This window comes from Falco cherrug, chromosome 4, assembly GCF_023634085.1.
Source record: "Falco cherrug isolate bFalChe1 chromosome 4, bFalChe1.pri, whole genome shotgun sequence".
Lineage (NCBI taxonomy): Eukaryota > Metazoa > Chordata > Aves > Falconiformes > Falconidae > Falco > Falco cherrug.
Genome location: NC_073700.1, coordinates 19,896,566 through 19,923,168, shown reverse-complemented (window position 1 = coordinate 19,923,168; position 26,603 = coordinate 19,896,566). Strand labels below are relative to the sequence as shown.

At 37.4% G+C, this 26,603-nt stretch overlaps 1 protein-coding gene across 3 annotated transcripts in view; it reads left to right on the top strand.

Moving 5' to 3' along the window:
- Positions 1-26,603, top strand: part of SHQ1 (SHQ1, H/ACA ribonucleoprotein assembly factor) — a 51,498-nt gene that overhangs the window by 3,660 nt on the left and 21,235 nt on the right. For 2 of the 3 annotated variants that reach the window (XM_055709037.1, XM_055709036.1), the window contains exons 3-11: positions 38-102; positions 981-1,103; positions 1,878-2,035; positions 3,615-3,727; positions 5,669-5,796; positions 13,560-13,714; positions 15,500-15,553; positions 18,036-18,159; positions 25,155-25,275. In XM_055709037.1, the coding sequence (XP_055565012.1) occupies positions 38-102; positions 981-1,103; positions 1,878-2,035; positions 3,615-3,727; positions 5,669-5,796; positions 13,560-13,714; positions 15,500-15,553; positions 18,036-18,159; positions 25,155-25,275 (1,041 nt within the window). Of the gene's footprint in view, positions 1-37; positions 103-980; positions 1,104-1,877; positions 2,036-3,614; positions 3,728-5,668; positions 5,797-13,559; positions 13,715-15,499; positions 15,554-18,035; positions 18,160-20,153; positions 22,368-25,154; positions 25,276-26,603 lie in introns of those variants that run through there. The other variant, XM_055709038.1, reaches the window with a different exon arrangement.

Below are 26,603 nucleotides of genomic sequence, written 5' to 3'. Positions count from 1 at the left end.
CAGACATTCAATGAGGTGCCTCATTTTTTACCCACAGATTGACACTTCCTGGAAGAGTTGTAGAAGATGGCAGAGAAAAAGCATCTTACAATACAGACAAAGGTATTAGTTAATGTTATTAGTATGTGTATAATTTATAATTACTGGAAAGTTAGTAGCATTTTTCTTTGCTGCACTGGAATTGCATAGAACTTCAGTGAAGTGTATGATACCATAAATGTCAAGTTTCTCCTATGTCATGTAGTATAAAAAAAAATATCTTGCACAGGATTTATTGTATTTACTTAGGCCATCCTTAAGCACCAAGGATGTGTTCAGAGCTGTCCTAATAATGAAAACAACAAGTACAAGTCCTCTTCGAGCCCTGTGGGGGCTAGATGTGTTACTGTACCAAGATTGTTAGTCTAGTAAATCTACAAAGAAGTCAGGTAGGGCTGAGTAGAAATCAGAGAATTCTAAGGCAGTCTCTTGGATACCTCTTAGGAGAGAAGACATTAGCCTTTCTCAGCACCTTCGTGGAAGATATGTCTGGAATAAAATATATACCTTCTGGAATTAATGTATTATTTATAAAAGAACACAATGATAAACCTATAATTGGTACTTGCAAAGCCTTTATTATGTGCTTGACTTAAGACAATCAGATTGTTGAATGTAGTTAGGTTTCTATGAACTTCTGTTGATTGCCTGATTGGTGGAAGGATTAGAAATGAAATAAAGCTTGTATTTTGTTGGTTTGTGTTTGCCATGTGAGTCAAGAGACTACAGCTGGTTAAATATTTTCTTTAATGCTCTATTATCAGAATCTTTTATTTCTGAGAAGTTTGTGAAGTAAGGTTAAAAACATGCACAGAGATTGATGCTTAACAACATGCTACCTGCATGTGACCCAGTTTCTGTGAGCTTTTCATCAGAGGGAAAATGCACGTTTTTTTCTGGGATATTTTAATGTAATAATTGTATTTTTATTTTCCTTTAAGGAATTTTTACACTTCGGTTACCTAAGGAGATTCCTGGTCAATATTTTGAGGGACTGGACATGCTGACATCTCTTTTAGCACCAAAGAAATTAAGAACAGCAAAACATTTAGTGGAAGAGATAGGTATGACAAAAAAAATCTTGTCTAACCTAGTGGTACATGTACATAGTGAAATAATTATAGAACTTCATAGTGAGATGTGAAAAAATACATTACTTTGGTTATTGTCTAGTCCAAGGTACAGGAATGGTGTGAATGAATCTGAAAATACGGATGAGCAGAGAACTAATGTGTTGTATGTTATATACGCATCATCTTTCTAGGCATAGTTATGTTTACATTTTCAGAAATGTGCCCAAGATGCTAATCCTCTGTAGATCTCTGTGCCCCTCTAGTGGCTGCATAATGCACACACATTTGACTCTTGTGCTTTCTACAAGCTAGTAAAACTGGACTTTCAGCTCGAATGGTAGAAGCTAATTAAAACCGCAGGTTCCAGTGGATGACTTGCTTAACATCAGTATTTAACAGACAAAAATGTTTGACTACCTGTGTTAAATTTTTTAATATCTGTCTTAAATAATTGATAATGTCACTTTACTCCTGTCAGGGTTCTCTTAGTAGAAATGGTGATCTTGTTGAAATCAGTGGAACAATTACCTCAGTCTTTGAGGGAGTATACTTAAAAAATTTAGTGTTCCTGGTCTTCATTTTTGAAAGCAGGACCGATGAATTACTGATGGAAGCATTTGCCTGTATGACCCAGTGTTGTCTAAGACTTCTTAAAAGATAAACTAAAATGAGAAAGGCTTATTGTGTTATCAGTGTTTTCCTTTATATTAGATCATATATATTTTCTATGTAATTATCTTTCTCTGACTGTGTGATTTTATTAAGGTGCCTCTGCCGAGTTGTCTGAGGAGGAAGAGGAGGAAGAAGAATTTGACTGGGAAATAGAGCAGACCCCTTACAAAGCAAGCACAGAAAACACTCTACTAGTACAGTACTGTTACGGATTTGGGAATATGCGGTCAGGGGTGTTCCAGCGTCTGCAGGTAGATGCATATTTGTCCTATCATAAAAGTTCTGGATAACTTTCTCATTAGGTGGGCTTCCTGGCTCACTTCATAGTCGAGAGAGGATCATTAGGTAACTTTTCCATTAGCGCGTTCTGTGACTGAGAATATTCTGCTTTTGCCTGTGGTAGTCAAGACAAATCCTTGTTCTTGCAGAGGTAGCAGGTAGTTGAGACAGAGTTCATCTTGTAGCAGAGTCAACAGGCTGATCTGTTTCTGCAGTGATTGCAGTGTTGGAGGAAAGGGTTGAGTGGGGTCCTTAGTACAAATGGCCTCAGGAAGTGGGCTGCTGTCACCAACATGGTTCAGCTAGCCTGTGAAGACACGGAGGAAAAGGCCTGTATGAAGTAGGCCACGTGCCAGGTGAATAGTTCTGGCAAGCTGCAAACAGTCTACAGGCTGTTAACAGTGTGCTGTTAACACTTCTGCTTTATATTTGTTATTGTCTTCTATTCAGACTTCAAACATACTTAACATTGGTGTAGAGTATATTTCAATATACTTTTGAATTACAAAGAAATTACACAATTAAAAAAACACATAAAGCTGGCTAATCTATAGGTCCTGTTATTGTTGTGGCACTACATTTTTTTTCACTGTGAAATTCATGGTAACTATATGATTGTACTTTTTATTTTAGACTTGATTTTTCTCGCAAGGCAGTAACTTTTGAAGTGTGTACTTTTCAAGATGTCTGCTCACCTGTTATCTGTGAGATTTACTAGGGTTATGCTGATGTGCTGAAATTGCTTCTGTGGATTACTTGGTAGGATAGGAGCTTTAAAATGAAGTTACTTCGTTTTTGTGCGTTCAGCAGCTTCTTTAATTCACAAATAGATTGAAGCTTATCTGTACTACCTAGCATGCTGCAGTTTGCAGTAATAGTATACACAACTTCTAATTGCAGATGGTAACTTAATTTTTTGTGGTGTTCTTAGAGCAATTGAAGATGTAGCTGTTAAAAGCAATTATGTAACTCTGTAACTCATAATTGCATGAATTGTGTTTTTGGAGTTTGGAGCAGAAGGGTTGCTATTCAGGAGAAAGTATTTACATTCTGTTAGGGTATATACACTGTTTTATTACTATGAAATTATGAAGTTTCCCATCAGCATTAACGTACTGCCGCTTAATGATGCATAAAATGACAATGCAGTTGCCCATTAATGAATGTATGGCCACTTCAGAGTGTGAGAATCTCAAGACACAAGAACCATAGCTATGATTTTTACCTTGTCATTGTTGTGGTTGCTTGCTTTTGTTAAAGACTGCAAATTTTAGCATAATGCAAAATAATGGGCTTGTCTTATGATAAAACAACCTGAATAGACTTCATAATATCATGGAATTCTAAGGAGCTTCAAATAATTGAATTTCCTTGGAATTCTTATGCTGTATTTGTACAATGGAGCCTGAATTTGGAAGATTTAAAAGGGAGACTGAAGAGCATCTAGGGATTTCAGTGTAATGCTGATGAGCTTTCTTCCTAAACTCTTATTAAATAAATGTTGCTTGTTATACCTGTGGCTGGGTCCTATAATTTTCGTTGCATTTACAGGATGAATTCAGTGATGTTGTTGACATTAAGCATCCAGACCAGACTCCTGTAGATGAACGCAGGAAGAAACGCCTGGCAGCTGAGGCTGCCAAGTTTGACTCTGATCATTACTTGTGAGTATTGAATACATTCACTTTTTCTTTTCATAATGATTGGTTTTAAGATCACTTTCAGAAGTAATAGCTTTACTTTATTTGCCTGTTTCTTTGTCTCATCACAGCAGGCCATAAAAGGGTATTCTTAAGTGTGACACTGACACAACATACTGCTCATCTGTTTGGGGGTAACTCGACTGTTTAATTACTGCTTAAGGCTGTGTTCAAGCAGGGGCTGCTATGAACTGTTGAACGTTGTTTTGTAGTTTGTCTGTTCAGCAGCTGAGTAGCCAGTCTCTGCCAGCGTATTGGCTTGTAGATGTCAGGACGTTGTTTTGCTCTGTGAAACAAAGATTACTGAAATGGCCTGGTCTGAGGAAGAAAAACTTGAGTTTTGAAGTTATGAAGACTTTGTCTAGGCCACCATGGTTTTTGCGTCCCATCATGTGAAACCTGTTTTACAGCAGAACAAGGAAAAGTTTCAAACCAAGACTTTGTGTTTATTTGTGCCTTCTACATTCTATGTAATGAAGGTGTAAATGATTCTTTGTACCTTTCAAGTTGGAGTATTTCAGGTCAAGTTAGGTTCAGAAACTTCAATAAAGTAAATTGAAGCCATGAGATCTGTTAATTATACGGTGATGGCTGCAAGATTGATTTGGTGGGACAAGAGTCTAGTCCCTAGTAGGGACAATTAGTACTTGTGGTATGTTTTGTTCAGGGAGAGGTAGGCTTAACCCATTTTGAGTTGTTTCAGAAGATATCTTTGCAAACGTGGCCTTTTTCCCCAGGCAGGTGTTTCAGAGGCAGCTGTATGTCTTTCTGTAGCACATAAAAATTAGAAACACTTTCTTGAAACTTCAGTTGGAAGCACATATCACTAGAATTGAGGTAGTTCCTAACCTATAATGTGATGCAAATGATGGTAATTGTAAGTTTCCATCTTAGACCCTGTATTCTGGCCTGGTAGGTGAGCTACAAACAGTTTAGTTTAATGGCTGTTTTAGTTGCTTCAGAACAGATGATACCAACCTTTCTTCAACAAAGATTGTTTTCCTGTGTACCCTGGTAAGGACATCTCTGGGGGAAATGGTGGCAAACAAGTGTTCTGTTGCTTTTGAGAGAAATGTATGCTGGCTGATATCTAAGTTACTTGATAAAGACACTGAAGGAAGGCAACAAAAAATCTGTCAGTGTGAGTAAAGCAAATTACATTGTGTTCAGTAGATTTGGCAGTTTTTTTATCGTGATTAAGAATGTATTAAATTTCTGTGGTTTTTCTCAATTCTCACTATTTATACTATTGTTCGGTGTGAAGAAAAAGCTGAAATGGTAAGAGGAGGCTTAGAAATCGAATCCTTTAGTATAAATCCTCCCAGAATTACTATATTGAGATTTTTACCACAGCGGCTGAGATGTGCTGAGATGGAGGTAATTTCTCTTCCAGAATTGATGTACAACTCTTCATTTTTCCACCTTGCTACAGCATGCCCTTGTTTACCTAAAAGTCAACCCCCATGCCTATTTCATTGTTGTCTTTTAGCTACATTCCCTTCCTTCCCAAAGTATACAGACTTAAAGTGGGAGAAGTTCTCAGTAAAACCAAGTTTGCTGCTAGTGATATTGTATGAGAAGTCTTCTCTTTGGAATGGTTTCTTTCAGATATATCCACAACAATTCAGGTTTCTTCACCTTCATGTTATGCTGCAAGGTCAGTAATTTCCTAGGCTTCTTATCCAGCTCAGGAAAGCTGGAAAAATAAAGGAAGGGGTACTGTAAGATAAGAGAATATTGTTTATGCTTTTATTATTTCTGGTTTTAAGTCAAAGAACTTATTTCTAATGTATGGAAAATGTCCTGGAGCTAGGTCGTGTGTACTAAATGTATGGCTTAAAATATACCCACATACACTATAAACTGAAATAAATAGCACATGACTTTTTTTTTTTTTTTTCCCAGAGCTGATTTGTTTGAAGATGAAGCTATTCAGCATGTTTTAAAGTACAAACCATGGTGGGTTGATGCTCATAAAAAAATGACAGCCTTGCAGGGAGAAAGTCATCAGGAGCATAACACTGATAAATTTGGTGAGAACATACATATATTTATATATATATACACACACAAAACCACTTGTTGCTTGAATGGTACTTGTCGTGATGCCTGTTACGTTCTAGGTGGCTGTTCTTACAGGAATGTAGGATAAAACCATCCTTAATCTGCAGTCTTAACCATTCTTAATAGAGGAATATTCTGTTACATCTCCTGTCTGCAAAGTTGGTTTTTTTTTTCTGAGGGACGGTTATATACTGAAATCTTTGAGGCAGTTGTGTGGAGCAGTTGACAGTATATTGTAAAGTGGTCATTTAATCTTAAGCATTTCTGTCAATTATGTAGTGTAGTGTGTGATTTCTTAATATTTTTTTCATCTGCATAACAAATTTTGGAGTTAACTGGTCATCAAGGCCATTCTAGAAACTCAGGTATCAATGAAGAAAATTTACTTTCAAGGACATGTTGTAATCTTTAGGATTTCAAAGGAGCTGCTAGTGTCAGTAAGTCATGGCATCTGAAATCAAATCAAACTTATCTTCGTGCATTGGTTGTAGTAGCTAGAAAAGGGGTCCTTTGGTGCATCTTTTTTTTTTTCTTTTTCTCCCCTCCAGATTTTTTGAGTAACTGTTCTCCCTTTCCTAGTTGTACTTTCAATGGAAAAAATAGTTAAAACTGTTTGTTGTGCCCACTTCCAAATATGGTGCTGACAATTCACAGCAGCTTTTCCAAGGATCAGCTGTGGAAGATTGTGCTATTTCTGATGAGCATGTCTTCTGCAGGATGTTTTATTTCATTTACACAGTACCACAGAATTTCATAGTATTTATTACTCTACTGTTACTTTTATGGGTCTTGGACTTCTTTCAAAGGAAAATCTTTGTGTCCTTTTAGAAAGTAAAAGGGATGGTTTTAGGTTGAGTAGATGACTTTGTAATAGTATTGGTAAGAGAGAACTTGCTGTACACAGATCTGTACGCAGTGGTTGCAGAGAGCATTACAAGTTACTATTATGTATATTCTTTTATTGTTTTTTGTTCATTTCTACATAGTATGAAAATCCAATATTACTAAAATAGGTAATGATAATCCCTTCACCAGAGGTCCTTAACAAATATTAGTCCACTCATAATACCTGCACTTTCACATCTCCTACAGGAGAACAATGGAATTAGGGTAAATGTTGCATATTTTACTGTGAATATAATCTGATCTTCATTATTGGTTTCTTTTCAGCCTCTGAAGTCAGAAATTGTTAATTACATCTATCATAAGCATTTGATTTTAAAAAGCATTGGACAAAGGTGCAAGAGGCTTGAAAATAGAATAATGAAGGGTTCCTTTGTTCATTTTTATCCATTCACTCCTTAGTAAATGAAACAAGCTAATGTTAGCCTGTGTTAAGGAATATAATGAAAATGAATAGCTGCTGGATGATTTCATTTGATAAAAGTATGTTTTTACTCTAAATTGAATTTCTGAAGAAAACCCAAATATATTGCTGGGTTTTAGGGGCAACAACAACAACAGACAAACTCCTTGAAAGCCTGACAGGCCTGCTGCAAACCAAGTTGTGCAGAAAGTGGGGCTATGTAAATGATTTTTTCCAAATCATTTGTTATAAAACATATATTTAATAAGAATGAGCAAAAAATTCAGCCTGACCTTCATATGGCTGAGTGAGGAGGCTCATGTAGTTTTCTCGATCGTGAGGAAATAAGTAATGTAAGAGGGCGAACGGTGTTTGGGTGAAGTTAATGACAACGCCTCCCCCTTTCCCCAAGAAAGGCCATTGTTCTGGTAGCATTGTTAGTGCTGTTTGACTGGCAACAGGGACTGGGGATGGCAAGTGGCTGAAGATCTGAAACCATTGGAGGTTCTTTAACCTGTGTGAGTTGTGGTGAAAGAAACCACCATGAGAGGGAGTACAGGTTCTACTTGAAGATCTTTTATGAATGGAAGTGCAAAAGGGCAGGAGATGGGTCCAGGCTGTTGGACTTGGAATCTGATCATCAGTAGGATGAGTTCCCTGTGGTTTTCCATTGGTTTTGTGCCTTATTCAATCAAAGGGGATGGTGCAGCTAATCTCAGTTACAGATTGAGGAATTTTTACAAGCTGAATGCAATTTGACTGCATTATCTGCTTTAATATATATTCCAGTATGCACGCTTAGTAAATCAAAGTGACATAGAAAAGGCACATTAAAGAAAGATGGACTGTGCTAGGTGAAGGACCTTCTTTACTACTTGAGAATTTTTATGTTATTTTCACTAGAACTGGGTAGAGTTCTGACTGCGTTAAGCCAAGGTGTGCTATACGGCTAGAAGGGTAAGTAGGCTGTTGTTGGTACTAGTGTGTGCTTGTAGTAAAAAGCCTTTGAACACTAGTGCTTAGCTATAAAAAGCCAAAGTGTACTTGAGCACAGAAGCTTTAGGGGCACAAAAGTTACATGTGTTGCAGTATGTTTCGGGGTGTTTTATGAAGTGATGTGCAGTGATTCTTTGAGCCTGTGTGTGCATGTATCCTGCTGCAGGTAGGTGTAAACTCAAACCATTTCATTATAAAAATCAGATACAAATTTCCCCTGTGCACTTTTGAACCTGTTTAAGGGCATATAGGAGGGGTTGAAACCTTCATGCAGTTTCTTTTCATTGCTTATGGAAAAAAGGCATAAAACAGTACCCAGATTTTGTACTCTTCCTGAGTTAGAAATTCATGTCTTGTGCTAAGGAAAGCATCAGAAATAAGGTCATTTCCATAATCTTCCATGATGAGAACTTCCAAGTATACAGCTTGTAAAGAGACTTCAAATATTGGGGTGTCTAAAATGTGTACAACTAGTGGTAGGTGGACTGCCATGACCAGTTTGCAGAAACACTTGTCTGTCCTGTTTGAAGAAAAGTGATATTCTTGATCAAACCTGTGCTGTCCAAAGCTGTTACACAAGAACATAGAAACAGAGAGACGGAATGGAAGTTGCAAGATGTCCAACATGCAGCAGCTTGTACTGGAGAAGTCTGCTACCCTCAAACATGACATGGTGTATCCTTTTAGAGGGTTGTTTATGGAAGGTAGATGACTGGTAAGACAAGAAGGTAGGAATAGTAATGTTAAAGCTGATGGTACATTACAGTACAGGCTACCACAGTATTGGAGTGTCAGCACTAGAATTTGACACCTGGTACCTTTAGAGTCCCTGTATTTTGTGCTCTGTTACTGCTCTTGTTAGGGAAGTTCCCACCTACATGGTGTCTGTGGAATCAGGAATGTCACTGGGAACTGACTCCTCAAGTTACCATGTGGGAAGGAGAGTATTTCACTGTGTATTGTCTCTTCTTGCCCTTTGTGGGGTTTCTTGTTTATTTTCTTCGTAGGCTGGTCAATCACCAGGCAGCTAAGATGATTGCTTTTGCAGTATGGCTGAGGAACAGAAGAAATACTAGAGAGCAGGTTTCACTGTCATGTTTGTATCAAAATACCATTTTTGGAGTGGTCTTTTTCTAAAGCTGAAAGGCCCAGTTTTTGTTCACACTTAAAATATCTAATGGAAGTCAAGTAATACTCCATGAAGCCTAACTAATTACACAGACTTTTCCATGAGGGAATAAAGCTTTTGGAAAGCTCGGTTGCTGCTGCTGAAGTTTACATTAGAGTCTTGCTTCTGCAGATTCCAGACAAAAGGTTTTGTATTTTGTAACAATCACATTCAACTTAATTAAAAATTCATTTTTATTCTACTTCAAATTACTCTCTGCTGGCTGATGTCCTCCTTTATCTGGTGTTGCCAATTCCTTAATTTACAGGGACAGAATGACACATTTAAAAACTTAGTATTGTAGCAGGATATTTTAGTTAACATTTAAAAAGGGGGGTGGGGTGGTGGGGGGCGGACAGGCAGGGGGATCAGTTCTGCTCAGTTACTTTAATTCCACAGCCATCTCGAAGGAAAGACTTGGCTTGATGGACCATAAGCCAAGGCTCTGCTTTCACTGGAAGGCCAGGCTATCTGATTATCAGAGGCCCTTCCTGACCTATACTTTCTGTAATTTTCTGAGTCTGACCACTGAGTCAGGGATCTATCTAGATAGCATGGTTTATCTAAGTTCTAAAACACGTAGAATTGTAAGTGTCATAGTAGTCTTGAGATAGAGATCTTACACTGGCTTGATTTAAGTGATATGGTCAGCAGCATAAAATATCAGTAAGACCATAACAAAACACTCTCTAGCTGTCAGACCTCACTCTCCCCTTTAGAGGTTAAGCTGTACTTCATTGACTGAAGGCAATTTGAAATAAGCATTTTAACGTGATTAACAAGTAAGGGTAGCCTTTGTAGTCTCATCTATCGGTAATTTTGTATGTGGTTAGTTTCTCTGGTTCCTTTAGACATATGTTAATACACAGTTATACTGTGGCTAGAAGAAACATGATTTTGGCGCTAACAAATATAGAAAACATTTTAAAATCAAACTTCAGGAAAAATTGCGAAGTTAATACTTGATAAGTAGCAGATATTGCATTGTATTAGGTTAATTGTTGTACAGATTTTTAGATGGAACACTGGTAACGCAATGGTGCAAAAGTGTACTGGCAATATAACAGAAAATGTAATTACAATTTCACTTGTTCTGTTAATCTTATACTATGTACTTTTGAATTGGAAAAACAAAGTAGGTGGTGGTTTTGACACGTTAATAATGAGTTTCAGGCCTGGATCATTTATTAATCAAGAACTTTAAGGAATGCGTAGATTTTTATTTGTAAAATTGAAGTATTCTCTCCAGAGGGAGAAATTTTATTTAGAACACCTGGTACTTTGCGGTGAGTTAATGAACATCTTGTAACACTTAGCTTTGCGAACTATCTGGTCTGTCTTGTTTGCTGTTGTCTAGTAGACTTGCAGTTTCTGTGTTTATGGTCCAGTTGTATGTGTTATGATGCTTCAGAAAGTTTGAATTTTAGCAGAAGAAAACTATCTCTTAGATTTCATGAACTTCATCAAGTGTTTCTTTGCTTGCTGCTTAGAAGTATGGCTCACATTTACATATTCCTCTGGAATGTGGATTTTAGAGAATCTAACAAATACTTGCTAGTAAAACTATAAAGTGAATTTTTTGTTCTGTGTTGGACTGCATCTTCTCTCTGAAGAAAGTCATTTAATTTTGATCAGCTATGAGGCAGAAGCAAACTTCAGGTTGTGGTTGCTGATTAAGAAGAGTGCATTCTCAGAGGTGGGCCCAGTACTGAATATACTGAGTTTCTGAAGGAGGGCAGTTGCATTCTTGATGCATGTGCATCTTGACTGCGAACTGTAGCAAGCACATTGAGGTAGGCTTAGAAATACAAGAGTGCTGGCATAACTATTTAACAGGTATTCTGTCTGTGATAGTCTCATGTGCTTTGAAGGAATTATTTTGCCTCTTTTTAATAAATCTTTATTACTGTTAATCATCAGAAGTGATCTTAACATTTATAAATGTGATCTGCTGTAGTGGTCTTCGCTAACAAACTTTTGGCTGTTTGCTGTTCAGAATTGCTTTTCCATCTTTAGCTTTAGTTTCAGCTCTACTCTTTTGTGCTGCTCTTCAGGGTGAAGCTGCTATTTGTGTATTACTTTATAATAAATTGTATTGTACTCCAGGAGAGGGTTTTCTAGTAGAAGCTAGCTGAAATTGGAAATGCCTTTTTTATTTTCAGTTGGACCGTCTAACTGTAAACACCCTGTTGTGATAGCTCATTAAACCCACCCTACTGTAGCAACTTACAAAGTGGTTTTATGTTTTTCAGAAGCTGTTTCTTTCAAATGTGCTACAAGGTTGCATGTATGGGTTTCTGGTTAATTTTAATATTAATGATAGAGGCGACTCGCTGAAGAATCAATGCAATTTAAGAGCTTCGTAAAGAAATTTGCTGTATACTGTAGATACATCATCTGTATTTGTGATTTAAGGGGTGATGCTAAACTGCATTGTATTAACAGAAAACCAGAGTTAAGCTGCCTTGGTCTGGCTAAATTGTCACTTTGTTATGAGATCATAGCAAGTGGAAGACACTTGCTTTCTCCAGAGGTTAAAAAAGCAGGAGTTTCTTTTTGTGAGAGCTTGTAAATAAAGGGAGACTTGCTTGACTTCAGAGCAATATTCAGGGATCTGTGTCGGGGAGCTACAAAGGCTGACTCTACAGCTGCCTGTCGGACAGCAAGGACTCTTTGGGTACTCAGTCAGGGGTTATGAACATAGTAACGCTTAACCAGTATCACATCCTCATCTTAGTGTTAACTGTTTTACATTTTAAAGTTTGTTAATCTTGCCTACAGCTTTTCTCTGCCCCCAGGTAAGTATGCCAGAACATAGTGACTCGAAAATGGGGTGATAAAAGAATAAATGATGAGAGATTCTGCTATTTGTAGCATTTTGGGTTTTGTTCCCCCTCCCCTTCCCCTACAAAAAAATAATTGAAAATCAATGAGTTAAGGGGTACATCGTGTATCTACCCTGGCACTTAGGGTTTATTTTGAAAGAGTAACAAGAGTGCTGCATTAGGCTTGTTCCTGTCCTCAGAGAAATCTCTTTCAATGAGTGGTATTTTAAACTTGGTTCCAGTGTAATTGGTGCTTGAACAAATCATGGGGTTGGACTTCCTCAGCGTAGCAAAGCATTAGCTGTCAAGCTAGTAGTATTTCCTTCTGTGGTGTGACCAAAATGTGCGCGCTACATCTATCCTATTCAGTAAACTGGAGCCTGTTGACATGAAATGCCTGTGCTCTGGGCAGCCTGGATGAAAGTCTCTTAGCTCTGGTTTCTGGCTGTTTTAATTGTACTAAATAGCCAACTAGAAGCCATCTCTGAACAAGTTCAAAAGTAAATCAAGAAGCCATCTTCTTAATCTCTACTGTTACTTCAAGGCAATTCTGCCATGCTTTCTGAAATGTTTTAAGTGCCCTTCAGAAGGATTACTATTCAATATTCAGTCTTAGCTATCCATGTCTGTATCACTGTTTCTTTGAGAAATACTTTGATGGATTGTCACAGTATGCCTGCAGTGTTGTTGTCTTCATTATGCATCCCAAAGAGAAAGTACTGGGTAAGAAGATTCTTGGGGTTGGCTCAGTGTAACCATTCTTAACTAAATGAGGTACACTGAAGATATAAAGAGCGAAATATGACAGGCACTGATGGTAGATACCATAGCTCTTTGGAAGGAGATGCAGTTTTCATACCAGCGTTGGTGGGGTAAGGTTTTGATGTTTGATCTTCCTCAAACACTGGAAGGCTGTTATCAGACAGCACAAGAAAAGCTCCTAAATCACACCTAGGTCATGAGTTGAAACTGGTGAAGCTTGGAAATACAGAACTGTATCTTTTTTTTTTTCCTTCCCTATTTCTTTAGTTCTTACCCTTTTCTACAATGAGAAAATATGTTTTTGTTATCCTGTTTTTAGTTTTGTCTCATACAATGTGGACTTAAACTTCGGTTTACTCAGATCCTGATTGTGCATTTATCTTTAAGATACTCGGGCATCCACAGAAATCCTTGGCATGTTCAGAGCAGTTCAGAATTGCTCGTATGTACGTGTAGTACACTGCACGGCTGGAACTTGAATTTGAAATCAAGAGTTTAATAAGAGTTTAGTTAAAGTCAAAAATGAAAGTAAGAATGATTTAGGCTTTTTGAGTGAGTGATACATGATTAGTTACATGCTTCGTTTTAAAGCGACTATTGCAGTAGTATTGCCACCTATTAAAATGAATGTGCCAGCTTTAAGTTTGTTATCAATTATTCTTTTACTTTTTATAGTTGTCTTCTCTGAGGAAGAGAGAGAGCAGCTGAGAAGATTCACAAATAAATCTTATCTTCTGGATAAAAGAAGTCGTTACCTTGTATATCTTGGTTTAATCGATATCCTTCTGGCGTATTGCTATGAAGTCTATGTCAATGAAGGAGAAAAGAATGTAAGTTTAAAAAAAAGCTGTATGTTTTAGGGACCTAGTGTTGGACCCTGTACTGTCATTTAGCAAACTTACCTTTTAAAATGAACTTGCTTCTGTGCATTAAAAATACATAATTGAGTCATTTAAAATTAAAGGCTTTATATGTCTAGATTGAGCTGTTAGGATGCATGTGGGAATTAGTAAGACTTCTAAGTATTGCTGCTCTTCTGGAGCAGCTTTTTAGCTGTAGGTGAGAAGTGGAGTTGCAAGAGACTCCAGACAATTCTGTTTGTTTGTGATTTGTTCTGTGTTGTGATGTGTCTTGATTCTTGTAAATGCAGAATTCACAAATAATTATTATTTTATGTTGATGGAACTGTACAAAACCACCATGTTTGACTATGATAATACCACTACTTTTTTGGATTCTGAGAAAGCATGGGAAATAATTTAGTCTGTAGGACTGAAACTGTAGTGTTTTATATAGGCTACCATTACATGCTTTTTAAAAAACTGATTTTTGGGGGTTTTGTTGTGGATTTGGGTTTTTGGGTGTTTTTCTTGGGTTTTAGGGTGGTTTTAAGCTTATGCACTGAGTATGGAAGGTGTGTTCTGAAGCATGCTAGAACCTAAAGTGAGGCATTTAAAATTTTAACAAGTAATACGTATGTAAAACCAAAAAAAATCCTAATGCAGAGGTTTCTCTAGTAGTCAGTCACTGAATGGAAGTAGGAAGGCAAGTGTCAGTTTTCAAGATTCTGGTGTTTGTCCATGTCTTACACAAGCAGCAGCTACCTTGATTTTGTGTTCTGTATCCTAGTTTTTTCACAGGATATAAAGAATTAAGAAAATAGCAGAAGTTTAGAATGGATGCCATGTTGTTCTGTGGTTAGGTTGCTGTTTTGAAATAGACATGCTTCCCAGATACAGCTCTGTGCCTAGCATCTCCTTGGCTGGTGTTAACCAATTAGATGTTCTCTCAAGGCTTTTAATCAAACTATTGGATCACATAATTGAAACCATTCTGACCATAGACTAAAATGAGGGCATGGGTTTTAGAATGGTAGGCAGAAATTTCGAGACCCACTTATTTGACAGAATAATCTAGGATGGTTGTTGTATCATGAGTTAGTGTTGCACAAAATCGCAAATAGGTGATGAACACAGTTGTACAGTTTGTTACTGATATTCACAATAACCAGATGGTACATGTGGAAAACACACTAGGTTTTTTCTCCTTTTTAATAGAAAAACCAAGATTTTCAGGCCATGCAGATCTTTACGAGAGCCAGGATTATATATCAAGGCTTCCTGGCTTTTAACCCTAATCACCTCACTAGACCACACTACCACACAAATAGTCTGAATCTGTCACATGTTAAAAACAATGATATTTCACATGTACCGCTGGCTTTAGGACCCTCTCTGAAAGCCAAAAGTCTTGAGCCATTTTCACAAAACAAAGCATTTTAGCTTGAGCTTTATTGATTCAAGTTTCTGTTGCTTGGTGAAAAGGGACAGAATTCCACTAAGATACTGGTTTTCTGTGATTGCTGTTGTATTTTGAAGCCTCTGTGCATGGGCTACATAATCCCAATATGGAAAACAATTCAGTTATTTAACATCTGCATTGCAATATAATTTTTAATCCTGTCCTGTGCCCATTTCTATGCACATAATATAATTACTGCTTCATATTCACAAAGGTTCTTAAATTACTGCCAGAATGTTATCTTAAATAGTTTGCTGGCAGTCTTGAATGTTGAATTACATAATACTTGTTTTACGGTCTTCTCTTAAAACCAGGTTGAATCAGCTTGGAATGTCAGGAAGCTGAGTGCAACACTGTGCTGGCTGGAGGTAAGTTAAAACTTAAGTTTTGCATCATGTGTTTGCTGTATTATTTGGTTTTGGTGTTGTGCGTTGCTTTTGTGGAAAGCTTGCGCTTCAGAAGATACATTAAGTGCATGTCCTCTGTTTAATAGTTATAAGAAATTGATTGTGACTTCTGGGCTCCCAGCTACTAGTAGCTTCAAGAGGCTGGAGTATGACCTTTTATCTGTCTGGGTGCCAGGCCTTCTAGCTCATTCTGGAAAATCTGAGGATAGGCACTATGAAAAAAGCTGCTTGTCTACACATTGTTCCTAGCTCTCCTGGGTTTGATTCTCAAGTCAATGACGTTTATTTAGGAAGTAACTGTAATTGTTCCTTACATCTATCCACAGTGTGTGTGTGCAGCTCCATGCTTAGGGCAAGAAAATACAGCCTTCTAGCTCCTTGATCAGAAGTCATAGATACCTTCCCATTTAACTGGCTGAAGTATATCAAAATAAGAAGAGCATAAAAAGTAGGGAATGTAATTTCTTAGTCTTCTTGTGTCCTTTAAGTCCTGCCTTGGATATATATTAACTTAAGAAGATGGAAGCTTATTGCTCACTTCTGGGGGTTTTGATTGCTGAGCCTTTCTTCAGCCTTCGTAGTTCATGAATGCACTTCTAGCTTGCTCTTTTTCTAGGCTGCAAATCAGGTGGCTTCTGGCTTCTCCTCCATTCTGCTGTGTGGCTTCAGAATGCATGGGAGAGTGGAACTGGGAAGCCCAGAAGTAAATGCAAACCCAATGATAGGAAAAGCTCTTAGAACTCAATCAAAAGGTGGTTTGGTTTTGTGTGGCGTTGTCTGTCCCCATATCCCCCCTCGATCATGGAAAAGTCGAATTCCATGTTCTTGTAGCAAAAAGACCTCAGTTAGGTAGTTGTAGAACTGTTGTCTCATTAAGGCTGTAATGTGTTGTGTGACATTTCAGACATAGGCTGAATACTTTTGTTTCAGGCTTTATGGAGGGTTAGAGTACATGTGTTGCTTTGCCCACTCGCTGCTTTTCAGTGTTACTGCCACGTCCCTATTTGTTTAGTTGCTGCTAGCCCTTTGAAACCAACATAGATAGAGGAAGGAAACTTAACTTCTATTCTTTCCACTTCCAGACGGTTTACTGAAAGCACACAGGCCTGTGTATGTAATTCAGTTGCTACAGAGCTTCAAGTGGGAAGGGACTTAATCTGGCCTGTAATCCATGATTTCTTATGATTGCAGTAAGCTAGAAAGGACTATTTGTCCTCATTCCCAAAATTACTGAGCCAAGTCTCTGTTTACAGGATCGAAAATGATATTTGACGGGATTTTTGGGTTCAGTCCTTCAAAGATTTCTAGTAGTGGTGAATCTTCTGTTCAGTAAGAACTTATGTTATGACAACTGGTTTTCTAGACCTGTCAGTTTTGTGTCCAATTGAATGTTCTGCAGTAGCAAGTTACAAAGGAGTGAAGTTACAATTCAGTGATTGCCTTGTCTCAAATTTTTTTCAGATCCATGTCCTAACGTAGTGAAGGGGTTTTCTGTGTGTGCTTATCCTATAATATAGCAGATCCTGGTGCAGCCTGTGCCAACAGTATATTTCACACCCAGAAAATTCAGTCTCCTGGCACCAAGCTGTTAATAACTATATCTGTTCTACAAACCATGTAGAGGCGGGTGTTTTCATCAATCTGTAAACAAAATCGCCTCAGCTATGGTTTGTTTGAACTGACTGCCATTTTGCTGTGCATGACATGTACACACCTTAGACTCTAAATATTAAATAACAAACCATAAATTATTTAAATGCTTAATGTCGATCCATTAAAATGAAAAATAGGTTGAGGCAGTCACATAATGCAAAAAAGTGCTGGCTGTCAGCAAAGCATTTTTATTAATTTTAATAAATTGAGAGTTCAAGATGGAATAGGTATTTCTTTTTGGATTCATAAATGGAATTTTTTGTCTTGAAAAGTGAAAGCTGGAAAGGAAATCACTGTCGTAAAGTCTTTAATAAGTCATTAATGCCTCTGGCCTAAGTAAATTAGAGGTCTTTCTCACTTGTAAAGGAGGTCGATGACCTGCTTTCCCTAGGCAGATATATTTATCCCTGTCTTGAATATCTAACTTTCATGAAAGGCAGTCATGGATCATTTTTAGAGATCTTCTATGTACACATGTATTTTGTTAATATGTGGTTTTACATTTTCTTTATTCTTAAAAGGCTTTTGATAGCTTCCCCTTAATATATGTAACTATGTGGGACAGATGTAACTTACTGCTTTAATCTAAAGGATGGCAAAGCCTTGAGTTATTTTATTCTAATGTTCTCTATGTTCTTTAGTTTTAATTCAAAACCAATAAAATGTATAGGACTTCTGTTATCCTGCCATGTAAACTATTATATGATTTTTTCATAAAAGGAAAACAAAAAATAATTCCTAGTATCCAAAATCATACAGACTAATTCAGATTTTTCACTGGTATGCACAGAGTTTCACTAGTGTTCATGATGTCCTGGTATCTTTTGGAAGAAGAGTGCTGTGCTATCCCCTATACAGACATTTTGGATTAGTGACACGTGCCTTCAATGATACAGTCATGATACTGCAACTAGGTAAGTTTTTTGGGGATAGGAAGTAATGCCTATATAGCCACATTGTCTGTGTGTCTGTGTTTTTTTTTTTTTTTAATAAATTTTGAATCCTTTAGCCAGTTTCACCAAAACTTGATAGATCTGAAAATGGGGCTGGGGAGAGACAAGAACAAAATTAGTCTCCTTAGCAGGAAAAAGCCCCTGAAGCAACTCATTTATTAGGCAACAGTTGTGGTGTAAATTCAGCTGTATTATTCACAACAGAAAATCTACTCAGAAGAAATGTTTTGAATGACTCATTCTTAGAAAAGTCTTTGATCAGATCTTGTTTCTGGATAAATCAGGATAGTCCAGCCACGATGTGTAAAGCTTTAGGGAAAAAGTCTTTAAAGTATTTTTCTCTATACTGTTGTTAAACTGTAAAGAGATTTTTCTGTTGGACAAGAACATTTTAATGAGGCTTATGTTAAAGTAGGTTATATACTATGATTTTTTCAGACCCTATTCTTAAGGTGTCTTAAGTTTTTATTTCAAAGCAGAGTTTCTTATTGTATAAGAACAGTCCTGTTGTTTTCTGTTATTCTTTGTGTTCTTTAACAACCTGACTGAAACCCTGTGAAAAAAAGATCATGGAAGTTGTCAAAAATCCTTCCAATTTGTCTGTACCTAAGGGAAGTTTTTAAAGCATCGTTGTCTGCAGTTGTTCCAACGGTTTAAGTTCTGCTCATCATGGTTTTGAAGTTGCAAATCTGGACAGCCTTCATGCATGTTCTACTGTTTGGAAGAATTACTGTTTTAATTCAGCCCTTGTCAGTGATGTTAGGATTTTGACAGAAAGGAAATGTATCCTAATGTTGAAGTCCTGTTCTCCTTGACAGTTTTATTTTCTAGGATTAGATTTTTTTTTTTGTTGGTTTTCGGCTTTGTAACTGAGCCAGTCCATTAATTTTGTTTTCTTGTTCAAAATAACTATTTGATATCTAGCCATTTTAATTTGTAAACTGTCTCATTGTATGTGCCAGTTTGGTATTGCCATACAGAATCACAAATTTGAGGACAAGGAGGGTTTTGTGTTTCATAGTCAGTGTTACAGTTCTCCATAGGATTAAGGCAAAATGGTTGAGATGACTCTTCGGTAAGTCCAGTGGTAGTCTGGGAAGAACAGAATTTCTGTATTTGTGTCAGCTTTAAAACTTGTTTTGCATCATTGTTCTTTTAGTACTTCCTATATAATTTTTCTCTCTTGGGAGCAGAGGCCGAAATCTCTGACTCGTGTATGTTATCTTAGTTCTCTGCTTGCTATTAGGAAGTAAGGTAGTCCTAAATAACAGCCAAGTAAGGCTGTTCATAAAAAACCAAGCAGTGAATATCATTAAAACTATTTTGTCAAAAAATAAATGACAATTTAAAAAATACTTTCTTTTAAAACTGAAGAAAAAACGGACTACGCACTACATACTTGCAGCTTTTTTGTTTCATTTTCAGGCGTGGAGCTGTCATTATCTTAATGCTTGTGCATTATTCTTTCAGCAGTGACATTCTTATTATTATAGTTTGGTAAGGGAAGTGACATCTACAATAACTGTGTGCCAGATTTCTTGCTCCATCCTCCTGTGTTGGTAAGAGGCAACAGCAGCCACATGTCCCTCTGGTTCTAGAACACAATGGCCCCAGTCGGGCTTACCATTGTGGTCTCCCTACGTTACCCACGATGGTCTTGCTTCAACAGCAAAGTCCCTGTCATCTCTGGAGGAGTAGTTTGGGTATGTTAACTCATTCTCTACTGGACCAGGAGACATGCTAGGCTTGTATTTTCTGACCTCAGTGCTTTGCATAAAAATTACTGCCATAAGCTTTAAAATAAATTCAACTTAATTTAGTTGATAACTTCTGTGGCTGCTTCTAAACCATTCTAGCTAAGAAATGCAGCAGGCCTGGCTTCATTCTGTGCATGTCTGTGCTGTGCTGGTTGCCTGGGAAACGGTGCAGTATGGGGTGACTGGCTGCGTCCACAGAGCTGGCCGTGGATCAGCAAGATGCTGAAAAAGCACAAGCAAGCCTCAAGAAAAGAGAATGTGTGCCCATTTCAACTGGTAGTGGAGAAGACAACACTATCCTGAGTATGAGCTGTGACATTCTCCAAGTGCTGCCTGGGAAGCAGACACAAGTGCGCTGCTTCCTTCATGTGGTTATAAATCTGTTGGGAGGGACTTCGCAAGTTAGTAGTTTGGTGATAAAAGTAACTGTGATTAACTTCTGAAAGTTCTGGGGTTTGTGTATCAAACTAGTATTTACTATTATGGTGCATGTATAGTGTGAAAAATTTTAAGCTTTTTAAGTAGCCAACTACCAAAGAACTAAGATACAGAGTGGATGTATTGGCTGTTTATAATCAGAAGTGGGTGGGGGGAAGTGTGTGTGTATATATAGTCTTAAAAGAAGTAATTTTTAGATTTCTTAGATAATCTTTGTACTGCCAAGGCACACCTGTTCGGTCAAAATGTTTCCTCCTTCAAACTTCAATGGAAGTTGAGCCATGCTTTTGAGGAATTTTTTTTTACAGAATACTTAGCAAACTATTCAATGTGCAAAGCTAGCAGTTATAGATAGCATTAAATACTGTTACCCTCTTTGTTTTCTGGAAATGATGCCTCACCAATTTGGCACTGTATTGTGATATGTGTGATGAACATAGGTAAAAATGACTGAAGTAACATACAATAATTCAATTAAGTAGTAACACAACTTCCTTTTCAGGTAGACGCAACAGGAATGGTGTTTAACTTAAGGGATCAGTTTGAGTTGACCTTATCCTGACTTGAGGTTTCTTTCAGGATGCTGGTAGAGGAAGCTGGGACATAGTATAATACAAAGTTTTGATAATAATAATAAGCTAAGTAAATTATTTAAAAATAGAAAAGAATTCTGATGGGACTGAGATGTTATGCCTCAGGTTGTGTGACTTGACTTCTAAAATACTAGTGTTATGTTGGTGGATCATTTCCAAGGTAGAGGATAGTGCATTCTTAAGCTATTAAGGATCCTTGCATGTGATTTAAACACTTTTTATTTTGAATTAAGATTTCCTGCCAAAGCATTAATTGTAAAACAGATGCATTAAGCTGATTAATGTTGAGGTCCTCAGCAGATATTTTTTTTCTGATGCTGTTTTAGTGATCTATAATACTTAACTATGCTGAATTGTGAACTATTTTATCTGCTGTATTTATCTGTTCTTGGATAGGATTAAAAAAGGGAATAAAATGCGTTGGTGCATCCAGCTACAGTGCTATCTCCAACATAATGTGTATACTGCATGTGACAGTTGACTAACAAATATCTGAGGTGTGTTTATGTGAAAACGTGTAGCCCTTTTTCTTTTCAGTAGACCGTAATATGCCAGTGGTGTGGGCTGGTTCTGTCAGTATTTACTCAAAACTGTTTTACCTTTGCGTAATACTGATTTGAAAGTTACTGTCTATGAGCTAATAATAAAGAGAATTTATTTGTGCTCTTTGCTGCAACATAAAACATACTTTGCTTCTTTCCATACAGAAGTTAACAGTAACAGATTTAGGATTATATTACCCATTAAAACCAGATAGTACTGTTGCCTAGCTGTGTAAGTTGTTACCAGGGTGTTTTCATTTAAAAGTCCGCAAGAGCTCTTTTCTTGTTTTTAAGAATGCTACTTTTTTCTTATTATTTTTTTTTAATGGGACAGTAAAGTTCAGTTTGTCTTTTTAGTTGAATGTTCCTCCTTCTTGAAAACGTGGAAGAACGTGCTGAAGTCTGCAGGAAAAATAACTTCATGTGAAATAAAATGATCGGACTGTTAATTTCCTTTGCTTCCAAATACTCAGTACGAAAGCTGGTAGAATTTCATGATGGTGTATCAGTAGGTTCTTCTATCAAATGGCAGATCCAGAACTGGGGTCAAATTACATGTTTGTTTGAACTAATCTGTAGGAGGAGGACTGGCTGTGTGAAACTGGAATTGAAGTTGCAGGCTCTTCTCTACCAGCTGTCATAGCAATGAACTCCAGAAGAATCCAATGTTCTGTGGACATACGTATTACTCTTCTGTGATATTTGCCTTCTTTGCTTGGTTTCTCTGCTGCTTTTCCTCTGAAGTTACAACTCATCCTCTCCCCAACAGCAGTGTAATCATTTTTTAATGGCAGGAAAAGAAATTCACATTTTTCTCAGAAAAACAATGGGTTAGTACATAGGCTTGATAACCAACTTGAAATCCATATATACTGCAAAATGGGATATTATCCTCCTTTACCTCTAACACAGATCTTCAAGCCAAAAAAATAGAGGATGTTGGAGTCTGTTTTAAGTCATATACTTTTAAGTTCCACATCTTTAAAATTTAATGGCTTAGAAGATTATCAAACAGTTTTGATTCTATTACAGAAGTTGGAATCTTTAAATATAACTAGTGGGGTTTTTTTGAGTAATCAGGAAATAGTATCTGTATGTAAAAAGCAGTGTGTTTATTGATCGGTGTAGTGCAGACCTGTAACTTTACACAGAAGATAATGCAAAAATGGGTTTAAAAATACATCATTAATTTGCCTGATATTATCAAAGTTTTTTGTACCAGCTCTTGAACACTTACTGCTGTTTTTCTAAATAGACAGTTTTTCTTCTTCACCCTTGAACTTAAAAGTGCTTGCCTCTTTAAGCTATGTAAAGAAAATGAAATCAGTTGCCCTTGGCATGTCTTCATCTTCTATTCCATGGCTTTCTTAACTCCAGTATACAGTGAATTTCAAAAAATGATCATTCTAGGGCTACAAAAGAAGGAAGACTTTTAAAACTAGTACGTTTTAGGTTTGCTTTGATAGACAACATTTCAGTGAGTTGGACTGACATAGCTGCCAAAAAAGCCTCTAGCCGGTTCATCTTTTGGCTTCATCAGTTCTCTGATCTAGTACACTGTATGGTTTCGCAGATACTTGCACTGGCACATCACAAAGAGCTGTGGGAAAGAGGGAGGCTAAGGAGTGTAACAAAGAGAGAGTACTTAAGCCAGTGTAAGTAATAACTGAATACATAACTACAGCCTGAAAGTTAAGACCAGATGTCTACTGAAGACTGGAGTAGATATCCAAAGACAGAACCTGTGGTGTGGAATTTCACAGAAATAGGCCAAGAATCATCTGTGTAGTATGGAATATCCTACATTAAGGCTTAAATACTGTTTGCTTTTAAGCTGTTATTTTTTGTTCCTGTAGTAAGATGTTAAATGCAGTTTCACATAAGGACTTCTTGTTTATAAGGTGCATGTATGAGACGCATTTTCTGAAAGCAAAAGTTTAGTAATTTGCAATGCTCCATGTGTTTGTAGGTAGGGTTCCCTGTTTAATTAAAGCCTGGTTAGATTTGCAACCTCTGATTAGAAGCCCATTAAGCTACCATAATCCAAAACTTTATGAAGAAAGACTACTTTTTATTGAGAATTGGTATTATAGTTGCTAATTTACATTGTTACTTGGCAGATGAGTAACAGTGGTTAATGTTATAAATGGTTTGGGTTGGCAGCTTGACAGCTAGAATCTTAAAATTTTGCTCTTTTTAATTCTACATACAACTTTTTTTTAAAAGAGCCCATTTATTTTTAGTCAAAATAGTTAAGTTTGACAAGCTTGGCTTGGCACGCATTGATCGTGATGCAGTCTAAAAGTTCAGTTATATTTGGGATTCTACATTTTATTTCCTGACCTTTTTCAGTTGATCTTTTCCAAACCAATGGGATTGTCACTTCTGTTTCTATTGCATTTTACTCTCCAGGTCCTTCCTTATTTCCACCTTCCATATCCTTTAACTCTCATTCTCTGTCAACATTTTTTCAGCAAGGTATTACTTAAAAACAAACAAATTTCGTGCTTGAACAGCAGGGGGAGTTCGGATCTCTCTCTTTTTTGTGCGTGTGCTTGTTTTTAAATCTTTAAAATGTAATTTCATCCATGTTCAGGTTTCATAGCCTAGGAGGAGCCAGCCTCTTGGGAGAGGGTTATTAGATTCCATTTGCAGTAGTGGCTGTTTTTATTTGAGCATTGGGGGTTTTGGTGTGGTGTCCCCCCCAACACTGAATAGGAATATTTATTTTTTAGTGTTCTAGCACTTAACTCTTTAGCAATTTTCATCAGAAAACTGAGGGAGGGTATTCCAGCTAGTTGGTGGGGTTACATTAATCAGCCTTCCTCTTAGAAACTATGGCTGCATGTGAAGAAAATCAAGCTGACTACAGAAAGTTTTCTGGTTGTGGTATGAAAAAACATTCAGGTTCTTAATCTTTACTGCCTTTATCAACTGTGTGTCAAAGGGCATCTTTTTGAGCCTCAAGTGATTTTTTTTTTTTTTTTTTTTTCTTTCTTGGGGCTCGGTTTGCCAAATGGTTCCGTAACTAACAGAAGCAGGAAAAGTTCCGCTTAATTTAAGGCAATGGTTAGATGTTAGGTAATGGTATTACTTATACTGGCTTACACAATGGCTGTGGCTCCTGCCTGCTTGACCCTGCTGTGGGCTGTGTGTTCCCAGCCTTATTATTTTCCAACACAGGTATTTCTGTAGGCATACAGGGAAATAGGATTTCTTCAGAGAAATGATAGGGCATAACTTTCGGTTATTTGCGAGATAATTTTTAGCTTGCTGCTTTATTTGGTGCACTACATAACTCTGCTAAAGTTTGGGCTAGCACAGCTCTGGGAAGTGCAGAAGCTGGGGGAGGGGGCTGCTTCAGCTGTACAGAATTACATGCATGAGTTACTATGCCTTGAGGCTTCAGTCTTGCAGAGAGGTTCCTACTGAATTCAGAGGCTCCACATCCATATAGATGCAGATACTGAAGGGCATAGTCATATTACTGCTGTTCTGAGACTGTGAATCAACTTGAAGTTACAAGATGGTTGTAGATAGCTGATTATTAAAGCTTGAAAGGTGAGAAGATGAAGATTATCTGTTACAATTTCTAGTGTATTACAAAACTAAATATTTGTTTCCAGGAAAAGCTGCTGTTTTGAAGTGTCTGTTGGATGTTCACCAGATTTTTAAGGAGAATGACCCTGCCTACCTCCTTAATGATCTCTTCATTACAGATTATTGCATCTGGATTCAAAAAGTCAAGTAAGTTCTTAAGTAGTTATTGATGTGGGTAATGTTTTTAGTGTACTTCATCTACAAACAAGTATTGGTAAAATCAAAAGAAATGGTATTTCCTATAAATGGAAATGTGATCAGTCTCTTCCGTTTATTAACCTTGCTTATCCACCTATTTTTACTATGTAAGCGAAGACATTCGGTGCATTTTTTAATGCAGTGACATCATTGGAGAAGGGAGAGAGGAATTGCATTTTAAAGAAAAATGTGAATTTTCAGTAATATACACTTTTTGTGTGCGTGGGAAACAGGTTCTGGGGGATTTTCATTATGATTTTTCTTAGGAAGAAAATGTTTATATAGCACTTGTGTAACAATAGGAAAAAGGTTGGAAACAACTCCTAGTTCAGGACTGAGTTTATAACTTCAGATAGAATTGACAACTTCAAATCTGGTCAGATGCACATGCAAACCATGTACATTTGTGTGAAATGGTTGATGTAGGGACTGTAGCAGTTGTACCAGTTGATGATTAACACCAGAGTAAGTGTCACAAATTTCTGTGTGCTGTGTACTCTTGCCCCTGTAGGCGCTTGCCAGCTCACTCTGCTTGGCAATACACTCTGGCCTCTACTTCACTTGAAACAGTGACTCTGCCACTTCCAGGCAAAGTTCTTGCCCTTCAGTGCTTTTGTGTCTCATTTTTGTTCTTTGAATGGCATCAGCATGGCTTTACTTACTTTCAGAGTCTTGGGAGCTTCGTAACCAGACTGGTTAGAAGTATCAGCATGCTTAAATGCAGGGCTCATCAAACTTTTTAAACAGGGGGCCGGCATGCAGATGAAGTGGCAGGCAGTCATCTGGGCCTGCTTGGTTCTGCCCCCCCCAACCCCTGGTGGGGGGTGGGCAGGGGGGGTTCTGTAAATACAGGGGGCCGGATTGAGCACCCTGGGGGGCCCTATCTGGCCCGTGGGCTGTAGTTTGAGGACCCCTGCTTCAATGCTTTAAAAACAGAAGTATTGGTAGGAAAACAGTTAGGAATGGATTAAATGAATGAAGCAAGCTGCATGTTCAAAGCTTACTGAGCTTTGTATTGTGGTGTCAGATTTACTCTTTCATACAGCTTTTGTGTTTTTCTTCCCTTGCTTTTTATGTTTTCACAGCCTTCTCTGAAGGCCCACAAAAGTATGTGAATGAGTTGAAAGTAATATTTCTCTGAAAAGGAAGGCATTACTCATATAAACAAATATGACAACAGCATTTTTTGTGTTAATACAGCAACATACATATAAAAGAGTGGTTAAAAATAGTCTTTGCGTTCCAGCTCACAATTTAACAAGAGACTGTGGGACAAA